Genomic DNA, 21,156 nt, shown 5'->3' with positions numbered 1-21,156 from the left:
AAAAAACTTATTTCTGCCTCAGAGGAAGAAGTTATATTACTAAAAAAGTAACTATAGTAGAGTGGGGAGAGATGGGACACCTTTTCATTCTATTTACTCGTCGTATTTGGTAGTAAACAAAGAACATTCAGAGAATTTCAAAACTGTATCCTTACAACTTTCATGGAACATTGCTAATTGTTTAAAAAAACGATCACGACATTTGAATATTAAACGCTAAAAGTGTCCCATCCTCCCCCTACTTACTATAAAAAAGTGATTGACAGTGATCTTACTTCTGCCTTAGAGTAGGAAATCCACAAGTAGCGTCAGGTCGTTGACGAACGGATGATCTCGAAGTAACTGCCTCACTTCATCCGGCTTATTTGGGAAGAGGTCAATTAGAGATTTCTCTAACGCTCTTCTTTCCGGAGGCAGGGAAGTGGAGGGGAGGGGTGGGGGAGGAGGGCGGAAAGGAGGGTTAGAAGGAAGAGGAGGCCGCATCGGGCGGGAAAGATTCGATCCTTGGATGTTGGAAAAATTAAAAAAATAATAATTTAAAGAAATTTTAGAAACTTTAAAAAATGGTTGTTTGGAAAAAAAAACATCTTCAAAAACGAGTTCAAAAACCGTTAAAAATATATTTTATTTATTATTTTGTCTTGTACTGGACGTGGAAACGTCGGTAAAATAACAAGTTGACCAACATTTAAAATATACTTGAAATAAAATGACTCACCCTGGGACGGAGTTAGCCATCGAGATTGATTCTTTACCGATCCCCATGAGTTCGGCTGCATACGAGGATTACCGCTGAATATCGTGTTGGGGGGTGGGGCTCGTTGGCTGGGAGGGAGAATATTTTTTATATGGTTTTTGTTAAGTATGGGTGATTTTTTTGGGTTACTATAGTTTAGCTATAGCGTTACGTTACTACGTTTTTAGTTTGAAAAATATTATTACTGTTTTTTTATTTGGAAAAATTTTGATAATGACAATTTTCTTTTTATGACGTCATATTCGTATGTTTATCATGACGTCATCACAGTTAACCCAGTTGAAAAGCAAAGTCGCTGACAGTAGTGCTTGTACATATACGATGTTAAACATTTGTGGTGATGCCGCATTGCTTATTTATGATATTCTGTACGAAGCGCCGGTGCCATGGCCAGTTACTAATGGTACACCTGGCACGTATTGAGAGACAATTTTAAGCAGTGCAAACGTATATTGCAACTTTTTGAATGAAAATAGTAACAGAACAGAAATTTTAATTTCCGCAAGCAAAATGTGACGACGGTAAATGAAAATTCAAATATATATTTTATTTTTTTTTATTTAAATTCCGTGAATTTGATTATTGCGTTCACTTTTGTTTTCTTATACGTACTTTAATATTATTTCGTTGAAATATATGACTTATACTGCTAACAACATTCATTGGCACCCACGCGTAATTTCGATTTTTAAATCGATGCAGTTTTGGAAACGAAAGATTTTTTTGAACGAAAATTGTCGGTTTTTATATTTTCGAAATTGCTTAAAACCAGGTGAAGCGTAATACACAGCGTGCAGGTACACTGTTTGACGTTTATTTTACGGTCGGTATACTGTTGTCGCTTCTACCCGAAAATGAATGAATGTAATTTAATTATCCTTGTGTGGCAGGAAAACAACAGTCGTTATAACGTGGGTGTTCTGCCTTATACACCTCGTACCTACTTACGAGTTACCGTTTGTAACTTGGAAAATATTTGTATTTTTCGTAATGTGTGGCTAACTATTTAGACAATGTAGTAGCGACCTAGGTTGGAGCAATCGGCGTTAACTGACTTGCCCAAAGACACATAAGTCTACAAAGGTAACAACACCAACGCCTTCAACGTCGAACCTATAAGCGCTATACGAGTCTATCGTAAAAGAGACGCACTGTCCATTCCACCCCAGCGCCTAAAATACCACTATAAAACATATATACCTTGCAGCAAAAGATAAAAACTGGTCCAAGTTCGGTCCATTTCGTCCACAGGGGTCATCGGGCGGCATAAACAGATCTCCAACAAATGTATACATCAGCAGGTTCTTGTCAATAACACGACGAAAATCATCCTTATCACGTAGATCACGGTACTGATCGTTTGAAACGATAACTCCGTCGTTTTGAACGGCTAGGTTTAATACGAACCTGGGAAAATTAAGTTTTATGTAATTTTGTAGCAAAACATGTCCAACTTTTTGGGATAAAATGTTACTATTTGTAATTTTCTAGCCAAAAATGCCTATTTTTTCCTAATTTTTTAACAAAAGATTATTTTTTTCATTTTTTAGCATAAAGATAGTTATTTTCTCTGTTTTTTTGACTTTCCAGAATACGTAGCGCTGACGCACGATTTTCGGCGACACATGTAGTTATATGACGTCACATGTTGCTACATGACGTCATACACTTACCCATCGTCATAACAAACCACATTACGACCATTGACTTCACGCGAAGGCGTAATCTTCAAAATTCCTTGGCTTTCAAGATCGTAAATAATCTGCGTGAAAAAATCATGGCAAAAAAATGACGATTTTTTCGTGATATATTTTCTATATTATGATGGACTCCGTGCTTTTATTGTGAAACAGCTTCGTGATTTTATGATATGATTTGTGACAAGATAAATACAAAAATATCAAAAATCGTGAAGGCCTTTCATATTTGTGAAAAATGATATACATATCACAAAAAATCACGAAATTAATGTAAATTTTTAATATGATCACTCACAAAAAAATATTTTTCATAAAATATGATAAAACTATCTCACGAAAAATATCCGAAGCAATCGTTTACCTCTTGGTCAATTGTAGGCGGATGTCCTTTACTGCCTTTGCGGTAATTTGGTACGAAGCATGTGACGTCACGGTGCCCACGTGACCAGAAATAATTGACGCATATCGCAATACCTCGGCATGAGAAAGCATTTCCATTACCATGACTGTAATATATGTGAATTAGAAACGTATATGTTTAAAATTGATAGTGTTATAACGACTGTTGTTACAAAGTTACATACGTGGTAACTCGTAAGCAGGCATGAGTTGTATGAAACAGAACACCTTTGTTATAACGACTCGTTTTTCGGCCACGCGAGGATAAAGTAAGTTACATATGTGGTAACTCGTAAGCAGGCATGAGTTGTATGAAACAGAACACCTTTGTTATAACGACTCGTTTTTCGGCCACGCGAGGATAAAGTAAGTTACATATGTGGTAACTCGTAAGCGGGAACGAGGTGTATGAAACAGAACACGGGTGTAAACATTCTTTGTTTACTACCGAGTTAGACGATAAAATAGAATGAAAATATGTACCATCTTACCCCAACCTAAAAATGGGCTTCATATAAACCATATAACAAACATTAATACCTCACAGCAACATTAGGCCCATCAATAATGATAGGTCTTAGATTTGGTTTCCCTTGGTTTCTGGATAGATTGAGAAGTTCTTTGTTTGAGAGTTTTCCCCGATGACGTACCTGTACTTGTTGCATTTGTGCTGGAGGGTGGTGGAAGACTGGTCGGGGTTGGTTAAACCTTGGATAATCTGTGATCAAATATTAAATTATGTAACTTGCTTTATCCTCGTAGAGTCGAAAAACGACGGTCGTTATAACACGGGTGTTCTGTTTCATAAACCTCGTGCCCGCTTACGAGTTGTCATGTATGTAACTTTGCCAACAATTAACATTCAGCTAAGGATAAATAAATAACATTTATTCATTTATTCCTATCCCTATTATAAATAGATAATACTATACTTACGTAATTGGAGCGGCATTTGGCATAACCGGATTATACTGGTTTACAGCTGCCGTGGGCGGACTGTGCTTGTTTGGGGAGCTGTTCAGCCATTGTTTAATGCTTCCTCCTGGTGCGAGGTTACTGTTTGGTACTGGTGTAGGCTGCGTAGACGTGTTTTGTTTCGGTGGAGCGTGGCTGCCACCTAGCGGCGAGTGTAAACGCTTTTTAATGCACACTAGACGTTTGTTGCCAGCGCTACCTCTTGATTTCACTAACCTGAAATTTAGAGCTAGATTAAACTAGATATAGATAAAGTATGTATGTATGTTGACTATTGAGGTATACTGTAACATATATAGGTGTCTTATTATACACAAATCACACATGGTGTATTCATACACCTCATGCTCATTTCCCAGTTATAACATGAGTGTCTTCTTGTATATCATTCATACACCTTATACTTACTCTACAGTTAAAAAGGCTCCTTTTAAGGTTTGTACAAACGGACGTCCAAATACCACCTGATCACCAACTAAAAAAGTTGAATACAACACACCCATGGTATTAGGGCTTACTTGTATGTAGAATCCCTTTCAAATATAGATTGCGACAATTTATTAAAGAAGTTGTTTGATAAATCAGATGATGGTTCAAGTTTAAAATGGTTGATGAAATCTTTTAACATTTCTCGTTTGTTTACGCTGTCTTTTCCTATGTTTGTGACTTCGTATGTATTCTGCGTAAGAAAAAGAAAAAGGGTGAAAAAGAGAGGTTTCTAAAAGGAAAAAGGTGACTTGGAATGAAAATAATTACCAAAATAAAGTGTAAGAATAAATAAATGTAATTGTAGATAATTTTTGGGGGGTTTTTCCCTTTGCATTTACTGACTGACAATTTAGACAACTCATAAAGAACTAATAGGTTGGAGCAAATGCTGTTAAGTGTCTTGCCCAAGGACACATATACTCCCATAAAGGTAGCAGCATCAAGACTCGAACCCGTAACCTCCGGGTTAGAGACAGGCGCTAACTATTGTGCTACATTACCAGTTGGCCATAAGTTTTAATCTGAAAAATGATTACCTTTAGCCATTGCTCTATTTCAATAATTTCAGGGAATTTTGAATGTGTTGATTTATTCGTTGATTTTGTTGTTGATTTATTTGTTGTTGTTTTTTTGCTTTCATCAACGTATATGACATCATCATCATCTTCGTCCTCGGACGAGACAATTACAACGTCGTTCATGTCTGTGACGTAATAAAAAGGGATTATGACGTTACAACTTTATAAAATTATTGATAAATTATGATGTCACAAATTATTGTCAACTTCTCGTGCTTTACAAATTTGGACGTCCCAGTCGTAAACCCTCGTTTTTAGAAATTACAACATCACTAAGAATGACACACCAAACTATGACATAACCAATATCCACATTTCACTCACTGTCACTGGGTGAAGGAAAACTCATAAGATCAGGTGTAGGGGACTCTCTGGCCTCAAGAAGTTTTTTCTCTTTCATTCTGTGAAGTTCTTTTAACGCGTCGTCAAATGTGACGTGGCCGCCGTGACGTCGTAGTAAGATTTCTATGTGTTCATCCTCGAAACCAATCTGAGAGAATATGGCGAGTTACTAGGGTGGGAATTCAACCTACAACCACTTGCTTATTGTTTTAAAATGGGTACAATTTTAAGAGGTTTGAAAGGTGCAATGGCACAGTGGTTAGCAAGCCTGATTATGGCCCATAGGTTATAGGTTTGAGGCTCGATGCTGCTACCATCGTGGACATGTGTCTTTGGGTAAAACACTTAACATCCGTTGCAGTGTGCGTGTTGTGGTTGGAACTGGACCAAATGTGGTCTAAATCTAAGGTTGCCGACACGAACCTCACCCATATATAATGAAAGTAACTTACTTGTTTCATTGTTCTCTTTATAAACTTCGCTTGTTCGTCAAACCCACCATCCGTGTGACCTGCATGAATACAATATATAGTAGGGTGGAGTTCTATATACATGCAATATAGTAGGGTGGGAAAGAGGGACACCGTTTTATTCTATTTCCCCGTCCCCACTTGGTAGTAAACAAAGAACATTCAAAGAATTATAAAACTGATCCTGACGACCCATAGAAGACCGTTGTTAAATATTTAAATTACCATTAGCTTACTTGTATATTATGTGCTAAAGGTGTCCTCTCTTCCCCCACAGTACTATGTAATAAACGTTACTTACCATTTGTACTTGCATCATCATCAGCAAAAGCTCTGCTTGTCCCAGGTGTATCGGCAGTTGCACCTACTTCTATCTGTAAAAGAAATTACGTTTAAAAATAAATACAAAAAAAAACGTTTTGTGGAGATGTAAAATTTGTGTGGCAATACAAGCTGTTATTTAGGGGGGTATTACAGCTTTTTAAAAACGATACTGAAATCATGAAATTGAAACAACGAAGTAAAAGGAATTAACAGCAAAACAGCAGTTGTTAAAACACGCTATGAAAAAGAAATGTGAAAAGACGTCATTTAATAAGCGCGGCAGTTGAGCTTAAATTATAAAGAGCTTGCAAGTAGCTAAGGTTGGACTTGAACTCTTCACCTTTTGGTTTATAGTTTTGATTAATTCGTGACCTTTTCAACTTTGTACAGCTGTTTTGCCGATGTTAGCACGTTATTTAGCGCTAACCGTTGCGTATTATGATGAATCAGGACTGTTACTAAATAGAACTGCGTGGGACATGTCTTTCTCGGTAATAGCCAGCTAGCTGACATAAGAGAAAAACATTTACACGTTTATGAAACGATTCCGTTTCCGAGTCGTGCGCTGCGTTTCCTTGGCACATAACACCGTAAACAAATGACTTAACAAACGCTGTAACAGATAGAATAACTGTCGCTTTGATTGAAGGTCGTTAAGGGCAGGGCATAACGTAGTTTTGTAAACAAAATTTATGCATGTATTTTAGTCAGCATCAGTTAGCTGTAACGTTAAAAATGACTACCGTTTTGCTGCTAATTCCGTTCGTTTTACTGTTTTAATTAATCTGATTTACGTAGTTTTGTGAACAAAATTTATGTAGTTTTTTAGTCAGTGCCAGTTAGGGCTAACGTTATATTGTATTTTAACGACTGTCATTTTGCTGCTAATTTCCTTATCTTTGTTTTTTTTTTTTGATTAATTTGATCTTAGTTATCGTATTCAAAGAGATAAATAAAATGTTCTTATAACGCTGGTTATAGATTAATTAAAACACCGAAGAGCAGGGAACTAGCAGCAAAACTACAGTCTTTAGAACAAAAGCGGGGTTATAATCTTTTACGCATAAATTGCCCCAAAATCGTCGAATGTGTATTTTTGTTATAGTGTAGATATAGTGTAGGACAAATATATACCCTTGCGTAAAACCCTAATCTAATAAGTCAAACTTACGTAATAATAAATATCCTGTAATGTCATATAAGGTGCTTAAAATGTGTCATACCCGGCAACGCAAAAAACGTCATATTATAATGTGTATGGTGATTAGAACGTTACACGAGCGTATTATGAATGTTGTGATACAAGACGGACAAAATTAAGTGTGAAAGAGATCTTCATCCTGCAATTGTTTATTTTGAGATCATAAAAGGGGCAAAAGTTAAGGAAGTATACACTTTAAGCTTACAGAGTAGTATATATATTGCATGTTTTTTTTATCTTTAAGGACTTAAAACAGTATAGAAAATTAGTGTAGTATAGTAGAGTGGGGGAAGACGGGACACCTTCAGCACATAATATCCTAGTATCCTGTTCGTGTTTTAAACAATTGACAACGGTCCATAGGAGTCGTGAAGATACGGTTTTATAATTTTTTGAATGTTCTTTGTTTACTACCAAATGGGACGAGAAAATAGAATGAAAAGGTGTCCCAACTTCTTCACCCTAATATATATATAGTTTACAGATTGTATCCAGCTTGAAAAAGAGAAATTTCGTTATAATAATTTGTGGTCCAATTTTTTGTGGTCAAATTTTGTTATAAAAATACCGTTTTTGTGGTCGATCATTTTGACAGCCTATCGGCGTCATATACGTCCAAAGTTCAAAACTACGATTGGAGTAATAAGGATATGACGTGTTATAACAACACGGGTCAAAAGATTCACATCACGTCCGCGCATGCGCAGTAAAAGAAATGGAAAAAAAGCGAAAGCCTTGCACAATTTAATGCTCACTTTGCATAATAGGCTAGACTGCTAGAGTATGTTGCAGTTGTGGCATAAGTCACGGCCTACTAGAGGTATATCTCTAGTAGGCCGTGCATCAGTCTAAAATAATCTTTGACCAAATGCAAAGCGATTTTGTTAGATTCTACCGTTAAGTGGCAGCTTTATAAAGATCCCGTTTTTGGAAGAGAAATAAGGTTATCAGTTTTACAATGCATGTTTTTATGGCAAAGAAAAGTTTTTAGAGTTAATGCGTATTTACTGTCATAACATGATTGGAACTTGGTTGATTTTGTTAGGAATAAAATACTTTTAACAGATATTTTGCCAGAAATATAAGATTGAAAATGCGTGTTTTTTGTTTAATAAAATAGTTTTTACAGTCAATAAAAGATTGAAATTTTGTTTGCTTTCATTTTCATTACGTTGTAGATCGGTTCAACGTGAAGTGTTTAGTTATTATTGTGACGTTACAGAGCGATCTGTCGTTAGTTACTGTGACGTAACAGAGCGATCTGTCGCTCAGAAAGTATGTAAACAAATACTTGAACGGCAACAGCAGAGAATATTGGAAAATATGACGTCATTTCAAGGCCTTTTTAACACTTCAAATCTAACCGGTTCTACAAACGTGTGCGTAAACACGGAATCGTGGGGAAAAGCAATTACCGCCATAGCCGGGACACTTATAGTGCTTGGAAATTTCTTAGTTGTTGTTGTACTAATGCGACTACCAGCCCGAAGATTTAGGCCGTTACATTGGTTCATTGTACAGCTAGCCGTCGCGGACTTTTTCGTGGGTTTGATCGTTCTTTGGATCGGTACATTTTCATCTTTATTTTTGGACACAGTTTCGCTTATGAGCGGTATTGCTACATACGGTGTTCTAGCCGCTGCTACTTCCACGTCTACACTGGGCGTACTGTTTATAGCAGTTGATAGGCACTTCTATATATTGAGACACAGAAGGTATAAGCAAATTATGACACGGTTACGAGTTGGTACAGCGATTGTTGTGGCTTGTGTCGTCCCTGCAACGTTTTTCGTGGTCGTGCCTGCTTTTGGCTGGAACTGTATTCAATCCTGCGATTGTAGGCTGTATAATATTGACCAGAATAGAAGATATTGTTTTGGAAGTCACTGCTCACAAATGATGACACCTTTTAGAGGGGAGACGGTCTTGGGAGGGGGAATTTGCTTGTTGCTGTTGTTGGTCGTTTCTGTTTCCGTGTACGTAAAGATTTTTGTGCAGGTATGTTGAAATTTAAGTATTTTTTTAATTTAAGGAGTCTTTAAAACGGTGTAAAGAAGAAAAAAGAAAAGTTTTTTTATTTAGCGTTAGTGTTAGCTGTTAATTGTCTTATAATTATAATTTAATATTATTGTCTTGTATAATTAATTGTCCTATACAAGAACAAACACGCCAAAAAAGATAGCAGCCGAGCGTCAAGCCTTGAAGCTGTAGCCGCTATAGGTTATAGAAAATGTGCGACAAAGCGTTCCAATTTATTACATAATTTAACCCACGCGAAGTTTAACAGCGTACATTTTGCCGCAAAGTTATTAAAATCATAAAAGGAAGTGGTTTTAACACAAACAAACATGACAGCCCATTTGTATGATACGATTTTCATTTAAAACGTTTTAGTTTAAAAACTAGTTTAAAAACTAAAACCCTTTAGTGTTAAAGCGTTAAAAAGAATTTCCAAAAATACCGTGCAAAGTAACAAACATTCGGTATTTTTGGCAAGATTACGGCTTTAAGATTTATAGGGTGCTTGAAACGGATGCGATACTTCAAGTTCTGAAGTGTATTGCAATGTTACTGCACGAAGTAGCATTGTGGAGTTATGTTGCTCATTTTTGGTGCGAAAATTGGACCGAGTGACTCGAAAGCGTGGGATGTTATAAAACGAATAGCTGTTGTTTAAATTTAGATTTATGTAAGGTTTGGTTCAAGTCAAAAACAAGATGCGATATGCTACATTATGTATAGTAGGGTGGGGGAGACGGAACACCTTTGCTTTAGCACATAATAATCCAAATATCCTGATCGTATTTTAAACAATTAACAACGGTCTAAGGGAGTCGTGAGGATAGAGTGAAAAGGTGTCCCATCTTTACCCACCCTACTATATATATCCTTAAATTTAATTTCGTTTTATGTAATGCGTGGCAAGTTAAAACAAAATTCGTAAAGTTAAAAAATGCGTCGGGCTATACGTAATTTATTTATAAACTGGCCAAAATTTAGTTTATTCCATGTAATATGTGCTAGGCTGCAACGAAATACGTTTCACGCGATCTGCAAAACAGAAATTTGTTTTTGGTTTGAACGACAAAGCTATTTGTGACGTCATGCGTGACGTAGCCAAGGTAAACAGAAATCTTCGCAGAAAGAAGTTTGAAAATAAACACGCCTTGCCAAAACATGACGTCGCAAAATGACGTCATTAAGTGACTCATGACAATTGAGTAATGCTGCGTGCATGCAACTGTACGTTGTTGTTTGTGTGGTAATAAGCACGTATTGTTGTTTGTAACTGGACATTGTGACGTCACAAGAAGACACTGACAATGACTTTAGACACGGTTCATATCACTCAAAAAACGGTAGTTAAAAGAAATGCAGGGTAAATAAGATGGACACTCCATCTGCTCCCAATGCTGCTAAATGATTTGCACAGCATGCGTTTAACAATCCTTTCTCCGTATAAAGATGTTGTTTTACAAAAACTTTTGTTCACATGGCAGTTGCAAAGTCAGTTCGTCTGCCTTTAGCCCAGAGGTTATGGGTTCAAGGCTTGATGCGGTTACTGTTGTAGGTGTAAATGTTCTTGGACAGAAAATTTAACGGAAATTTCTTCAATCCAGTAGTCCATTTTGGTTCATCCAAATTGATACATTAGATAAAATAACCACCCACAAACTTACATAAGTATAGTAACTCGTAAGTAGGTACAAGGTGTATGAAACACACGTGTTATAACGACTTTCGTTAGCCTGCTACAAATATAAACAAGATATACATATCTAACCACTAACTAAAATAACACCAATTATACCCCACAGGTTCGATTCCTCACAAAAACAACAGGAAGACAAAGAAATCGGCGAAACTCAGAAATGCAGATGATAAAAACAATGCTAATTGTCCTCAGTGGTTTTGTCTTCACCACTGGACCTCTAGCCATCCTATGCGTTGTTTCTTACTTTCACAATGTCCGGGAGTTGCATAATACTATGAGGATACTGGTTGTGATCAGCACGATTAACTCAATCCTCAATCCCATCTTTTATTTCTGGAGGATCCCGGATCTGAACAGCAACCTTCGCATTATGATCCGAGATTCGTTGATCTTCTGCTGTCCTTCTTGCTTTGCGGATGATAACGGGGTCCTCAGAGGTAGGAAGAAACTATCCTCTGTAAAGCTGAAGACTTCTTCCAACCCAAGAAGACAGAATGTGAGGCAGAGTGAATCAAGTCTGAGTTTACAATTCAAGATGCCAGATAGGGAAATAACACGATCCAGAGACAACAATTGAGTCAAGCAATAATTCTTCTTCTGGTGGGAAAAAGCGAATAAGTGCCCAATTTTTCAGTTGGAAACAGAACTTTTTTTAGTTATACACATAAGAAGCTAACTTGGTAAGACAAAGAGATTTACAAATAAGCCAAGTAACATACGAATTTTTGTTTTTTCTGGAAACGGCACGATTTTACCCAAATTTTTGTGTAAAAGACATAATTTAAAATTGAAGCTTAAATTTTGTGTAGACACTAATTTTTTGTGTTTGGGCACCAGATTTTTGTTTGGTCTTTGAACACAGTATCAATTCAGCCCGTACTCCTAATGCATTAGTCATCCATTTGTACAGGAAACTATTTTTGGTAGAGTAAATGCATGCCCACTTTTTGCGTGTATATTGAAAAACTAACAGCTCTAAGGATATTTATGCAAAAACTATTGTGTTTTATGCCATTTTTGAATATTTTTTGACTAATTTTGAACTGTACCTATATTGTGTAGGTTATATTTATTAATTAAATACAATTTATATATATAATATATATGCTATTGTCACAAATAACATTTCAACAATATTTCCCAACATATTTTTGCATATCTATTGAATTATTAGTCCAAAAGATATTATTTTGTTACTTCTGCTACAAGGTATAATCTAAATAATCTTTAAGCGGCTTCTCGTATAAAAACCAAGCACATTTCCCGATGAAGTGTTGTTGAATGGCAGTTGAAACATTGGAAATACACTCAATTTTTATAACAGATGAGCCACCAAAAGATATTATTTGCAGAAATTGTACCATAAAATTGTAACACAGCATCACATTACTACTACTTTCCTCTTTCATTATATTATTACCTTCATTACACCTAAGTCGTATATTACCGTTATTTATTATCATTATGTATTGTGTTTACAACTGCCACCACAAAGTTCTGTAATACAAGTCTTAACATTGAAATTCAGGTTTTAAATGACGTTTAGCAAATTTTAAACAGTCTGTAGCACTGTTGTCTATGTTTTAACTAATGTTTTTTTTCAAATCTTTAAAAAATTATGAATATATATAATATAAATATATATATATATTTAATTATTTTTTTTAAGTTCAACAAAAGAATCTAAAAAAAACATAGGTGTTTTACACCAGGACTAACTTCTGAGACTAACCAGGCCATTCTAATCTATAAAAGTGTTTTTAAAAAAAAAAAATCTAAACTAACGCAAATTCTATTGTATATATAATTGGGTAATGACATACAGTAAGGTATGCCAATGCATTAAAATAAGAGGTAAGCCAAAGACATACCCTGTATTTGTACAGAAGAACATCGCAAAGCAAAGTTTAGCCAGTTATTTATTAAAAACTAAAGCACATTGTGTTTGAAGCCTACATGAGATATACAATTTGTGTTAGGTTTAAAATGGGGTAAAAGCCAACTCTGGCGTAAATACCAGATTTATGGGGTGTCTTGATGTAGTAGAAATAAGAGGTAGACCAAATCTGGCTAATTTTCTCAAAAAATGAAATAAGATAAGAAATAAACAAAGCACTTACCACTTCCACATCTGAGTCATTATAAGTTGCCATTGCAGATGAAACAGAATTTGTTCTATCTCTAAAAAAATTAAATGAAATTATACGGATGCAAATATGCTTTGAACATAAAATATAACAAATTAAGGTGTTTCTGAAGATAAACCTGAGGTTTTTTTAACATAGTTTTAAATTAGTTGCTAAAAAAACATTTAAAAGAAAACTAGTCAACTGTATAGCCTATACTTCGAACAAAAAACACAAACTAAGCTTTTCGTCTAAATTTCTAGTTCCCCATATTTTGAAGCTACTTTCAATTTAGTTCCCTACTACACATACACACTGAGTTATAATGTGATTGGATTGCGTTTATTATCAGGTAGTCAAAAGGTTGTGTGTTTAACAAAACAAAAAGTTGCAACACAGGAACTATTGTTGCACCACTGGTACTCCATTTGAATATAAACATATGTCGTAATATATTTATTTGTACAAAGGACATTCAGTCGTACTAGGCTTTTTACCTTGTACAAAATATTTTCAGTCATAATATTTTTACAATGGTTTGACAAATAAAGGAAGAGACGACCTAGACAGTAGACACTAGACATTCCCTGTATTTGTACACAAGAACATTGCAAAGCGTAGTTTAGCCAGTTACATGAAATACACAAGTTAAAAATTTTGCTTATTAATATTATACTAATCCACACTTTTATAATGGCTATATAACAAGTTAGTTTAAATCACCTTATGGCATCATTTCCTTGCTTTATAATTGTGATCCTTGCAGAAAATTCTCTTCCAGCAGAGTTTATCATACCTAGCAATTCCTGTAAAAAAACACATAAAGATTAATATACTATATATTATATATATATACGAAAGTTACACAAAAAAGCAGAAAAACTAAAAATTAATAAATGTTGGACTGTTGTTACAGTACCATGGATAGGCCCTAAGTGTTTTGCCCACAGAAATATACGCTCACAATGGTAGCAACGAAAAGCCTTGAAGGTTAACCCATAGCTAATAGGTTAGAGACAGGCAGGCTAACTATTGTACCACGGCACTGGCCGAATATAGTAATATACTACTTGTAATAAACATATGATATTTATAATATATATATATATACATATATACATGTTTTAGCACATTTTTTTAATTTGTACTAATGTTAAATGCTACTGAAAATATATAAAGTGTGTCAAAATTATTAAAGAAATGTATGAGAAACAGGTAAAAATGTATATTATGGAACAGGTTTATTATGACATGAGTGTAACATACAGATAATAGATTGGATTGTTATTCTGGTATTCCCATTTGTTAATGATTAAGTTGATCATAAGTTAAAGGGTAATCGGTGCTTTATTTGTACAGCAAGCATTGCTATTGGTTGGTTGGTCTTTAAGGGTGGGTTGGAAAATAACATTAACTTAAAGAATGCCAACAAAAAAGTGATTATGCCATAAAAATAAGTAGGTATGTAATAAACATAAGTAATTATGCCATAAAATTAAATATTAGATGCCATAAACACACAGTGAAAGTTAAGCTTAAGCCTGTGGAATGTTAATGTCAAAGTACTTAGAAACTTAGCTATGTTAACAATAGAGTTATGTTAACGGTATTTAATTGCCTATTCCTTCACCAAGGGGCTTTTATATTAGCTTTCTTTAACCAAGAGGCTTTCATATTGGCTTAATATACCGTAAGAAAATTAGAAGAATGTTTAACCTGTGAAATGTCAATGTCAAAGCACTTAGCAACATAACAATAGAGATATGTTAAGGGTATTCAATTGCCTATTCATTCACCAAGGGGATTTCAAATTATTGTTGGATAAGGAAACAAGCCACAGGTTTCCAGAGAAATATTTAGGTTTTAGTGTCACTGTCACAAAACTCTAATGCAGTATAGGACTGTGGGGTAAGATGGGTACAGTTAGCACATAATATCCTTTATTTTTTAATGGTGTTTAAACAATTAACTATGCTATTTTAGAGCCATTATTGTTAAACATTTCTGTGAATATTGTTAATTTACTAGTTACTACCAAATGAAACAATAAAAGAGGATAAAACTTGGAATAACCTACTCCAAAACTACTATATAATTCTTCGATTGATAATGGTTAACAATATACATTATGTGTACAGCAGGACACACAGTATCAAATGACTATATTCACTTTACAACACATCATGTGTATAGTGTATCGGGTGTCTTTACATTTGTACTTTTTACATTTCGAAACAATGGTTTCAAAAGCGTTGCTAAGGCACCTTGTCCTTGAGTGTCTCACACTAATCTCATGAACTTACAAATAACAGAACCAGAGTAACATCACTTAATACAGGTCTCAACACCTTAACAGTTACATTCTATTAATATATAGGTTGTAAATTAATGAAATCCCACCCTGATCTGGTGCTCATAAAGTTAAAAGATTCTTGTATAGTGAAATACAGTAAGGATCTGGTGCTACGAAAACGTAACAGACCAAAATTACGTCCAATTATTTGTACAAAAAAAATAAGATATTTTTACTTAAATGCCAATGTCAGTCTAAAATAGGGTATTTTTATTTGAATATGAAATTACCTTTTTAAGAGCTGGTGAAAGGGCTAGTAGTGTCTCTACTTGATCTTCCACAGCGTTTGATATTTTGTTGTTAAATTCAACTACAGATTGATCAGTGCTTGAAATACGCTGTAATCATAATTTATGTAATACTGTATTGAAACATTTTTGACTAATTTTGAACTGGTCCATATATTGTGTAGGCTACATTAGTACATGTATTATTTAACTGTAAAAAATTGTATGCTAATAGTCACAGGTAGAATTTCTGATAAGGTACAATATTTTTCCAACTTATTTCTGTAAACCATTTTGAATCAACTGTTCGAAATATTTTGTACATTAAATACAGGAACTTAAGCGTAACAGAGCAGTAAACCTGCTCCGCTATGGTACATGCACAACAATGCCACACAAAAATTAGTACAGGGTAAATGAAAGACTGACTTCCTATTTCCTAAATATATATGTATAGTCAAGCAGAGTAGGAAAAGACAAAATTCATAAACTTTTTTTCTCTCTGAGTAGGCTAATGAACTGAACATTTTTTTAGTCTGGGGAACAATTTTAAGCATATATTATGCATATACAACACCATTAATTTTACACCTACTGGGTTATCATAGTCAGTCGCCATTTTATGCAGTTCCATGAGGTAAGACACAGCCTGTACAACTTGCATTTGAGAGCCTTGTAGTTTGTATGAAGAATGCTCATATTTTATCAACACACAGAATTTAAATTCAAGCTGGTCATGCCAGAAGCCCTGGTAAAAATAAGGTTGTTTATAGGAGTCACGATTTTGAGGTTTGGGATACTTAACAAAATCTGAGGTGACGTTATAAAAATACAATTAGAGCTCTGCTAAAAATAAAGTTGTTTATAGATGTCAAGTTATTTTTTTTAAATCTGGAGTGACAATATTAAAAATAAAATACAGTTAGACACATAGTTGTAAAACATAGGGAACCTTATTTATTAAAGTGGCGAATGCAATATACTTTGGCTCTGCCATAAACTTGGGTGTTATAAGTTATAGCCTATAACATATGATGTCAAACATTACAATGCCCTATAAGATTTAAAATTTTTAACCAACAGTAAAACCAAGGGCCACTTACAGTAAATGCAGTAAACACACAGCGTGGCATTTGATGCATCCATATTATTTCTCGCGCATCTGGATTGCAAATCGCTTTCACGTAGGTCTGAAATTAATAAAGATAATTATTTTAACAACAAAACATCTTATAAACTGTTACTGGCAGGCACAATATGTGTCTAGACTAAAGCAGCACTTTATTTTTGCACCAATGCTTCTATGCTTGACGCTGATAATGATAGGCGTATGTGTCCTTGGGCAAGACACCTCGGACATTTCTCCAGCCCATTTGTCACAAATGAGTTGTAACTTGTAGCACCTTGGGTCCCAGTGTAATAGGCCAACTCTGGCCTAAACCTAAGGTCCCTAACCATGCTGTAGGACTTCACCCACATAGATTAAAATAAAAGTAAATAGCTACCTTTGCAGAAGTAACATTCGCAATATTTCCTCGTACTCTTATCCATATCATTCCATCATTCTCTTCTTGTGGAATTTTTAACAGAACGGAAAACTTTCTTTCTATATCGTCTCTTTTCCTTGTAAGTTGTTTCGCTTGTGAAGCAGTCACAACAAATTCATCTTGTGAATCTTCCATTTTAGTTTGTTTAGCTCTTTTCGAGAAGTTCTGCAGAGCTAGTCAACTTTTGATTTCATTTCCAGTACACCATGTGTTGTTAACTTGTTGGTCACATTATAACATTTTTACTTACAAAAAAGTAAAAACATTAACACAAAACTTTTTACTTGCACAGTACTACTAATATTAAGAATCTAGAAAGAGTTAGACACATTAAACAATTTGTTACAGTACTTTAAGCCTGCTTTGAAAAGATTTTAAAAATACAGTGTAATTATACAATCATGTTATTATATAAACTATTTTGCAAAGTTAAACTAGTTTAATTAGCTTTGACATAGGGGGTTGGTAATTATAAAAGAACTGTCTGCGTATAAAAAGTGGTCTACCTTAGGCGAGACTAAAGTATCTACCGTTTCTTCGTAAACAACGAACGAAACCGCGGTATCTATATACTATGATTGCCCTGAGTAATACAAACATTACATCAGTCTTTTCTCCAATGTCTGTATAATGGGAATCTACTCTCGTTTCGCTGCTGCGCGGTATGTGTGAAATGGGCACGTTGGTTGACTCCGACGATTTCAACGCTTTTCGGCGGGAATAGACACCGTCAATTCCCGTCAGTTTTGTGCGAGTTCTATGAATAGTAAGTAAATGGTGCGAGTCCTAAAAATGGAAACGTAGGAAACTGGGCTAGATTGACAGTGCACATCAGGATATTCAGAACCACCATAGAATAACATTGCTTAACTAAAATGTCCAAACCGCTAGGAACATTTTTCGCATGCATTTCTGACGCCCGTGCCATAAACCGTCTCATACAGACAGAATTCATTTTAACGACCGTGGAATATCACAACACGTCTATAGCTATATCTGCCAGAGTTTGTATACCGACTCTGGTATAAGCAATTTCCTAGCAATGTTAGCAATAGCGAACTTAAACAGGAAATTAACAAATTAGGCTAACACCCGAGGTAATCTGGTCCCTATACAACGTTATACAATGTGCCTAATCACGGGAAAAGATACTGTTGGCTGCTGAAGAAAATGTGTAACCTTTTTAAAAGCAGGAAATGTGTAAAAAAAACAATACTAATGACATTCTGTAACGTTTAAATCCAAAAATCTCGCTAAAAACAACATTATTTCGTTAAATCGACCCTATATTGCGATTTTTCATACGTCATAATCGTTCAATATCTCGAAATAATGCCAATTTAATAGGCGCCTTATAATCCAGGATTATAGCGGGGCATAAACAATTTATTAAATCAGAAGGTTTCGTATAGTATATTCATTTCAGTCTTTTATTGTGCAATATTTTAACTCAGTGTTATTACATCGGATTTTGTGTAAAAAATAGCAAAATTACATTAAAGTGTTTGTATTTAATACAATTTAGTTTGAAATTGTTGTGTACAGTTTGGTAGAAGCAATTTTAAAATGGCGGACCATAATGTTTTTGATCCAACTGCTGAACTCATGGCATTACATGGCAAAATGGAAAAATACACACGAGTAAGTATATATTTATGCAATGCTAAAGCAAGATTGGGAGATATATTGTTATTTAGGTTACTTGGCAAGGAAACTCGAAACTGGACAAAAGTTTTCAGCAAAAAATTAACGAAATTATTCTCGGCTGGGAGGCGGACTTGGAAAAAATAAAAGCAGAAGACGAAACACTTATGGTGAGCTTTTATCGCCCTTACATTGCTTGCGTTTAAAGTTCAATATGTATTAGGTTATAAAGGGTAGGATAGTCCGTGTTTTTATGCTGTTATCGTCCGATTTGGTAGTAAATGCGGCGCTGCTAGATCTGCGTTTGCGTCAACTGCGCTTCGTGGTTATTTTTTTAGTGTGATGGGCGATCTCTATTATCCTGGTCATTAAATGTCCTTCCATCGCATCATAATGACCTGCCCAGAGGCAGAGGCGTTTGTCGTGCCAGGAGTTTATCACCGCTTATGTACTGGCTTTGGCTTTGATGGATATTTTGTAACGAACGCATGACGTTATGCAGGGGTGCGAAATATTATGCAGTTCCCACAGTAAACACGTTACGACAGTAAACAATTTTTTTAAAAGAATTATGAAACTGTATCCTCACGGCTCTAAAGTGGCGTTGTTAATTGTTAAAAACGCGATCAGGAAATATATGGACCACTATGTGCTAACTGTATCCATCTTACCCCACAATTCTATACTAAAGCTGTCCCTTTTAGGAAGCGATAAAGAATTTCAGTCGGGGTGAAACGTCTGATAGCAACCAACTTAAGTACGAGAACAAAAAGCACAAAGTAAATGGAATACACGATCAGTTCCTCAGAAGGTAAACGACCACGTATGAGTTATTTTTTTTAATTTAACAAATTAAGTTATGTTTTGTTAAATTAAGCTATGTGTTTTTTTTCCATATAGCGTTCAAAAAGTAGACTCGGCGCATTTGGAACAAATAAAACGTACAGCCGACGTTCTAGACGAAACTTGTAAAGAAATGATGCATTCTCATCTCGAAAAATCGGTTTGTGTACATTTTATGAGCTATATCTTGATAATCTAGTTCTGCCCTACGATAACTAAAAATTATAAGGTAATGGAACAGCATATATAGTAGGCTGGGGCAAAGTGGGCCATATTACATATACCCCTTTTATTGTCCCATTTGATTGTAAACAAAGAATGTTTACAGAATTAAATAACTGTATCCCCACGACTCTAAAATTGTGAATTGTTAAAACACGATTAGAAAACATTCTTTATATTATGCCAATGCAAAATATGCAGTATCTATCTTACCCCACAGTACCATATAACTAAGTAACAACATAAGAATTTATACTTACAGTTAAAAGAAGACGTCAAACAAATGAAAACTATGGTACATACACTTGTACAAGACATGTAAACAAAGTTATTTAGCTCGGCTTTAACTTTAATTGAGATCGAACTTTGTATTTTAATGCGTTCAGTCACGGTTATTTATACTATTCGTTTTTTTGATGATTTTTTTTGCGTTTTGGTTTATACTTTCACATGTTTTTTTATTAAGTGCGGCAAGATAGTATTGATAGATATAAAGGTATAATAAGCCGCTTGCGGCACAGTTGTTTAGATACTTAAATTAAATGATAGCCAAAACAAGGTATTTAGACTTAAGAGGGATTTACAACTAAATTGAGTCTTATACGTTTCCAACACGGTGGATTTTACGACCACTGACAAACATGAAAAAGGTGGGCTATAAATTCTATACGTAACACAAAATATTTTATATCGTTGCTTCAACTTACTGAGAAAACGATGATCCAGAAAGTCAATCTTGCAATAACTAGCCGATTGGCTTCTGTGTCGTTACAGCCTGTTGGTTAACAGACAACACACTCGTATTTAAATCGACTTTTATCCCTACCACACACAACCTTATTCAAATAGAAGTCCAGACGAACCGATTCTCGGGACATCGCTTAGGTTGATACAAAGCATTTGTTAGAAGTGGCTGTATGGTCACTGTATTATAAGGTTTAACAGCTTAAACATAATACCCTAAAAAATATACCTAACTATCCAAAGTTTGCTATTAGTAGTGCATACATGATTAACAGTACTTTTTATACCTACCCTTAACGACTTTCCCAAACGCCTGCGCAGTAGGCTACTAATCTAAACCTAAACTAGCTTTCACTAAAACAAATAGTTCCTAACGCTACAGCCACCGAGCCAGTAATGGGCAAAACGAGGACAAAAAGCGTGGGGCGCTTTAATAATAATCGAAAACGGAAGCGCTCTTCCATATATAAGACACGCGGCCAGCTGGCTCTTAGGATCCC

The 21,156-nt window shown here is 35.0% G+C and overlaps 3 protein-coding genes across 5 annotated transcripts; 2 read left to right on the top strand and 1 right to left on the bottom strand.

Moving 5' to 3' along the window:
- Positions 1-2,082: 2,082 nt before the first annotated feature.
- LOC100186826 (NEDD4-binding protein 1-like) lies at positions 2,083-21,079 on the bottom strand. The gene is made up of 17 exons (XM_002122810.4): positions 20,749-21,079; positions 17,162-17,514; positions 16,760-16,846; positions 16,252-16,404; positions 15,660-15,767; positions 13,800-13,882; positions 13,071-13,131; positions 6,012-6,084; positions 5,693-5,751; positions 5,223-5,388; positions 4,857-5,023; positions 4,350-4,510; positions 3,793-4,047; positions 3,397-3,574; positions 2,819-2,963; positions 2,431-2,519; positions 2,083-2,164 (listed from the first exon to the last, which is right to left on the bottom strand). Exons 2-14 carry the CDS (start codon positions 17,336-17,338, stop codon positions 3,559-3,561), a joined length of 1,566 nt encoding a protein of 521 aa, XP_002122846.1. The 5' UTR covers positions 17,339-17,514; positions 20,749-21,079; the 3' UTR covers positions 2,083-2,164; positions 2,431-2,519; positions 2,819-2,963; positions 3,397-3,558.
- LOC100186784 (cannabinoid receptor 1) lies at positions 6,161-12,473 on the top strand. 2 transcript variants are annotated; one of them, XM_002126100.4, is made up of 2 exons: positions 6,161-9,233; positions 11,054-12,473. In XM_002126100.4, the coding sequence occupies exons 1-2, from the start codon at positions 8,559-8,561 to the stop codon at positions 11,525-11,527; spliced, it is 1,149 nt and encodes a 382-aa protein (XP_002126136.2). In that variant the 5' UTR covers positions 6,161-8,558; the 3' UTR covers positions 11,528-12,473. The 2 variants fall into 2 exon arrangements, with proteins under 2 accessions (XP_002126136.2, XP_026690681.1); XM_026834880.1 differs by lacking the exon at positions 6,161-9,233 and adding an exon at positions 10,036-10,594.
- On the top strand, positions 17,520-20,619 carry LOC100184387. 2 transcript variants are annotated; one of them, XM_002126247.4, is made up of 5 exons: positions 17,520-18,844; positions 18,901-19,017; positions 19,552-19,658; positions 19,748-19,850; positions 20,175-20,619. In XM_002126247.4, exons 1-5 carry the CDS (start codon positions 18,770-18,772, stop codon positions 20,232-20,234), a joined length of 462 nt encoding a protein of 153 aa, XP_002126283.1. In that variant the 5' UTR covers positions 17,520-18,769; the 3' UTR covers positions 20,235-20,619. The 2 variants fall into 2 exon arrangements, with proteins under 2 accessions (XP_002126283.1, XP_026690695.1); XM_026834894.1 differs by having other exon boundaries at positions 19,748-19,919; positions 20,175-20,279.
- Positions 21,080-21,156: the final 77 nt, after the last annotated feature.

The sequence above is a fragment of the Ciona intestinalis genome, chromosome 6, assembly GCF_000224145.3.
Source record: "Ciona intestinalis chromosome 6, KH, whole genome shotgun sequence".
Taxonomy (NCBI): Eukaryota; Metazoa; Chordata; class Ascidiacea; order Phlebobranchia; family Cionidae; genus Ciona; species Ciona intestinalis.
Note: the sequence above shows the minus strand (reverse complement) of the source record. Positions and strands in the feature narration are given on the sequence as shown.

Bases quoted from the DNA above. Each gene is read 5' to 3' on its own strand.
- LOC100186784 (XM_002126100.4), top strand. From the start codon at position 8,559: ATGACGTCATTTCAAGGCCTTTTTAACACTTCAAATCTAACCGGTTCT. The intron at 9,234-11,053 runs GTATGTTGAAAT...TATACCCCACAG, and splicing joins ACGTAAAGATTTTTGTGCAG to GTTCGATTCCTCACAAAAAC.
- LOC100186826 (XM_002122810.4), bottom strand. From the start codon at position 17,338: ATGGAAGATTCACAAGATGAATTTGTTGTGACTGCTTCACAAGCGAAA. The intron at 6,085-13,070 runs GTAAGTGCTTTG...TTTCTTTTACAG, and splicing joins ATGACTCAGATGTGGAAGTG to ATAGAAGTAGGTGCAACTGC. The intron at 4,511-4,856 runs GTAATCATTTTT...TTTCTTACGCAG, and splicing joins AAATAGAGCAATGGCTAAAG to AATACATACGAAGTCACAAA.
- LOC100184387 (XM_002126247.4), top strand. From the start codon at position 18,770: ATGGCGGACCATAATGTTTTTGATCCAACTGCTGAACTCATGGCATTA. The intron at 18,845-18,900 runs GTAAGTATATAT...ATTGTTATTTAG, and splicing joins AAATGGAAAAATACACACGA to GTTACTTGGCAAGGAAACTC. The intron at 19,851-20,174 runs GTTTGTGTACAT...TTATACTTACAG, and splicing joins ATTCTCATCTCGAAAAATCG to TTAAAAGAAGACGTCAAACA.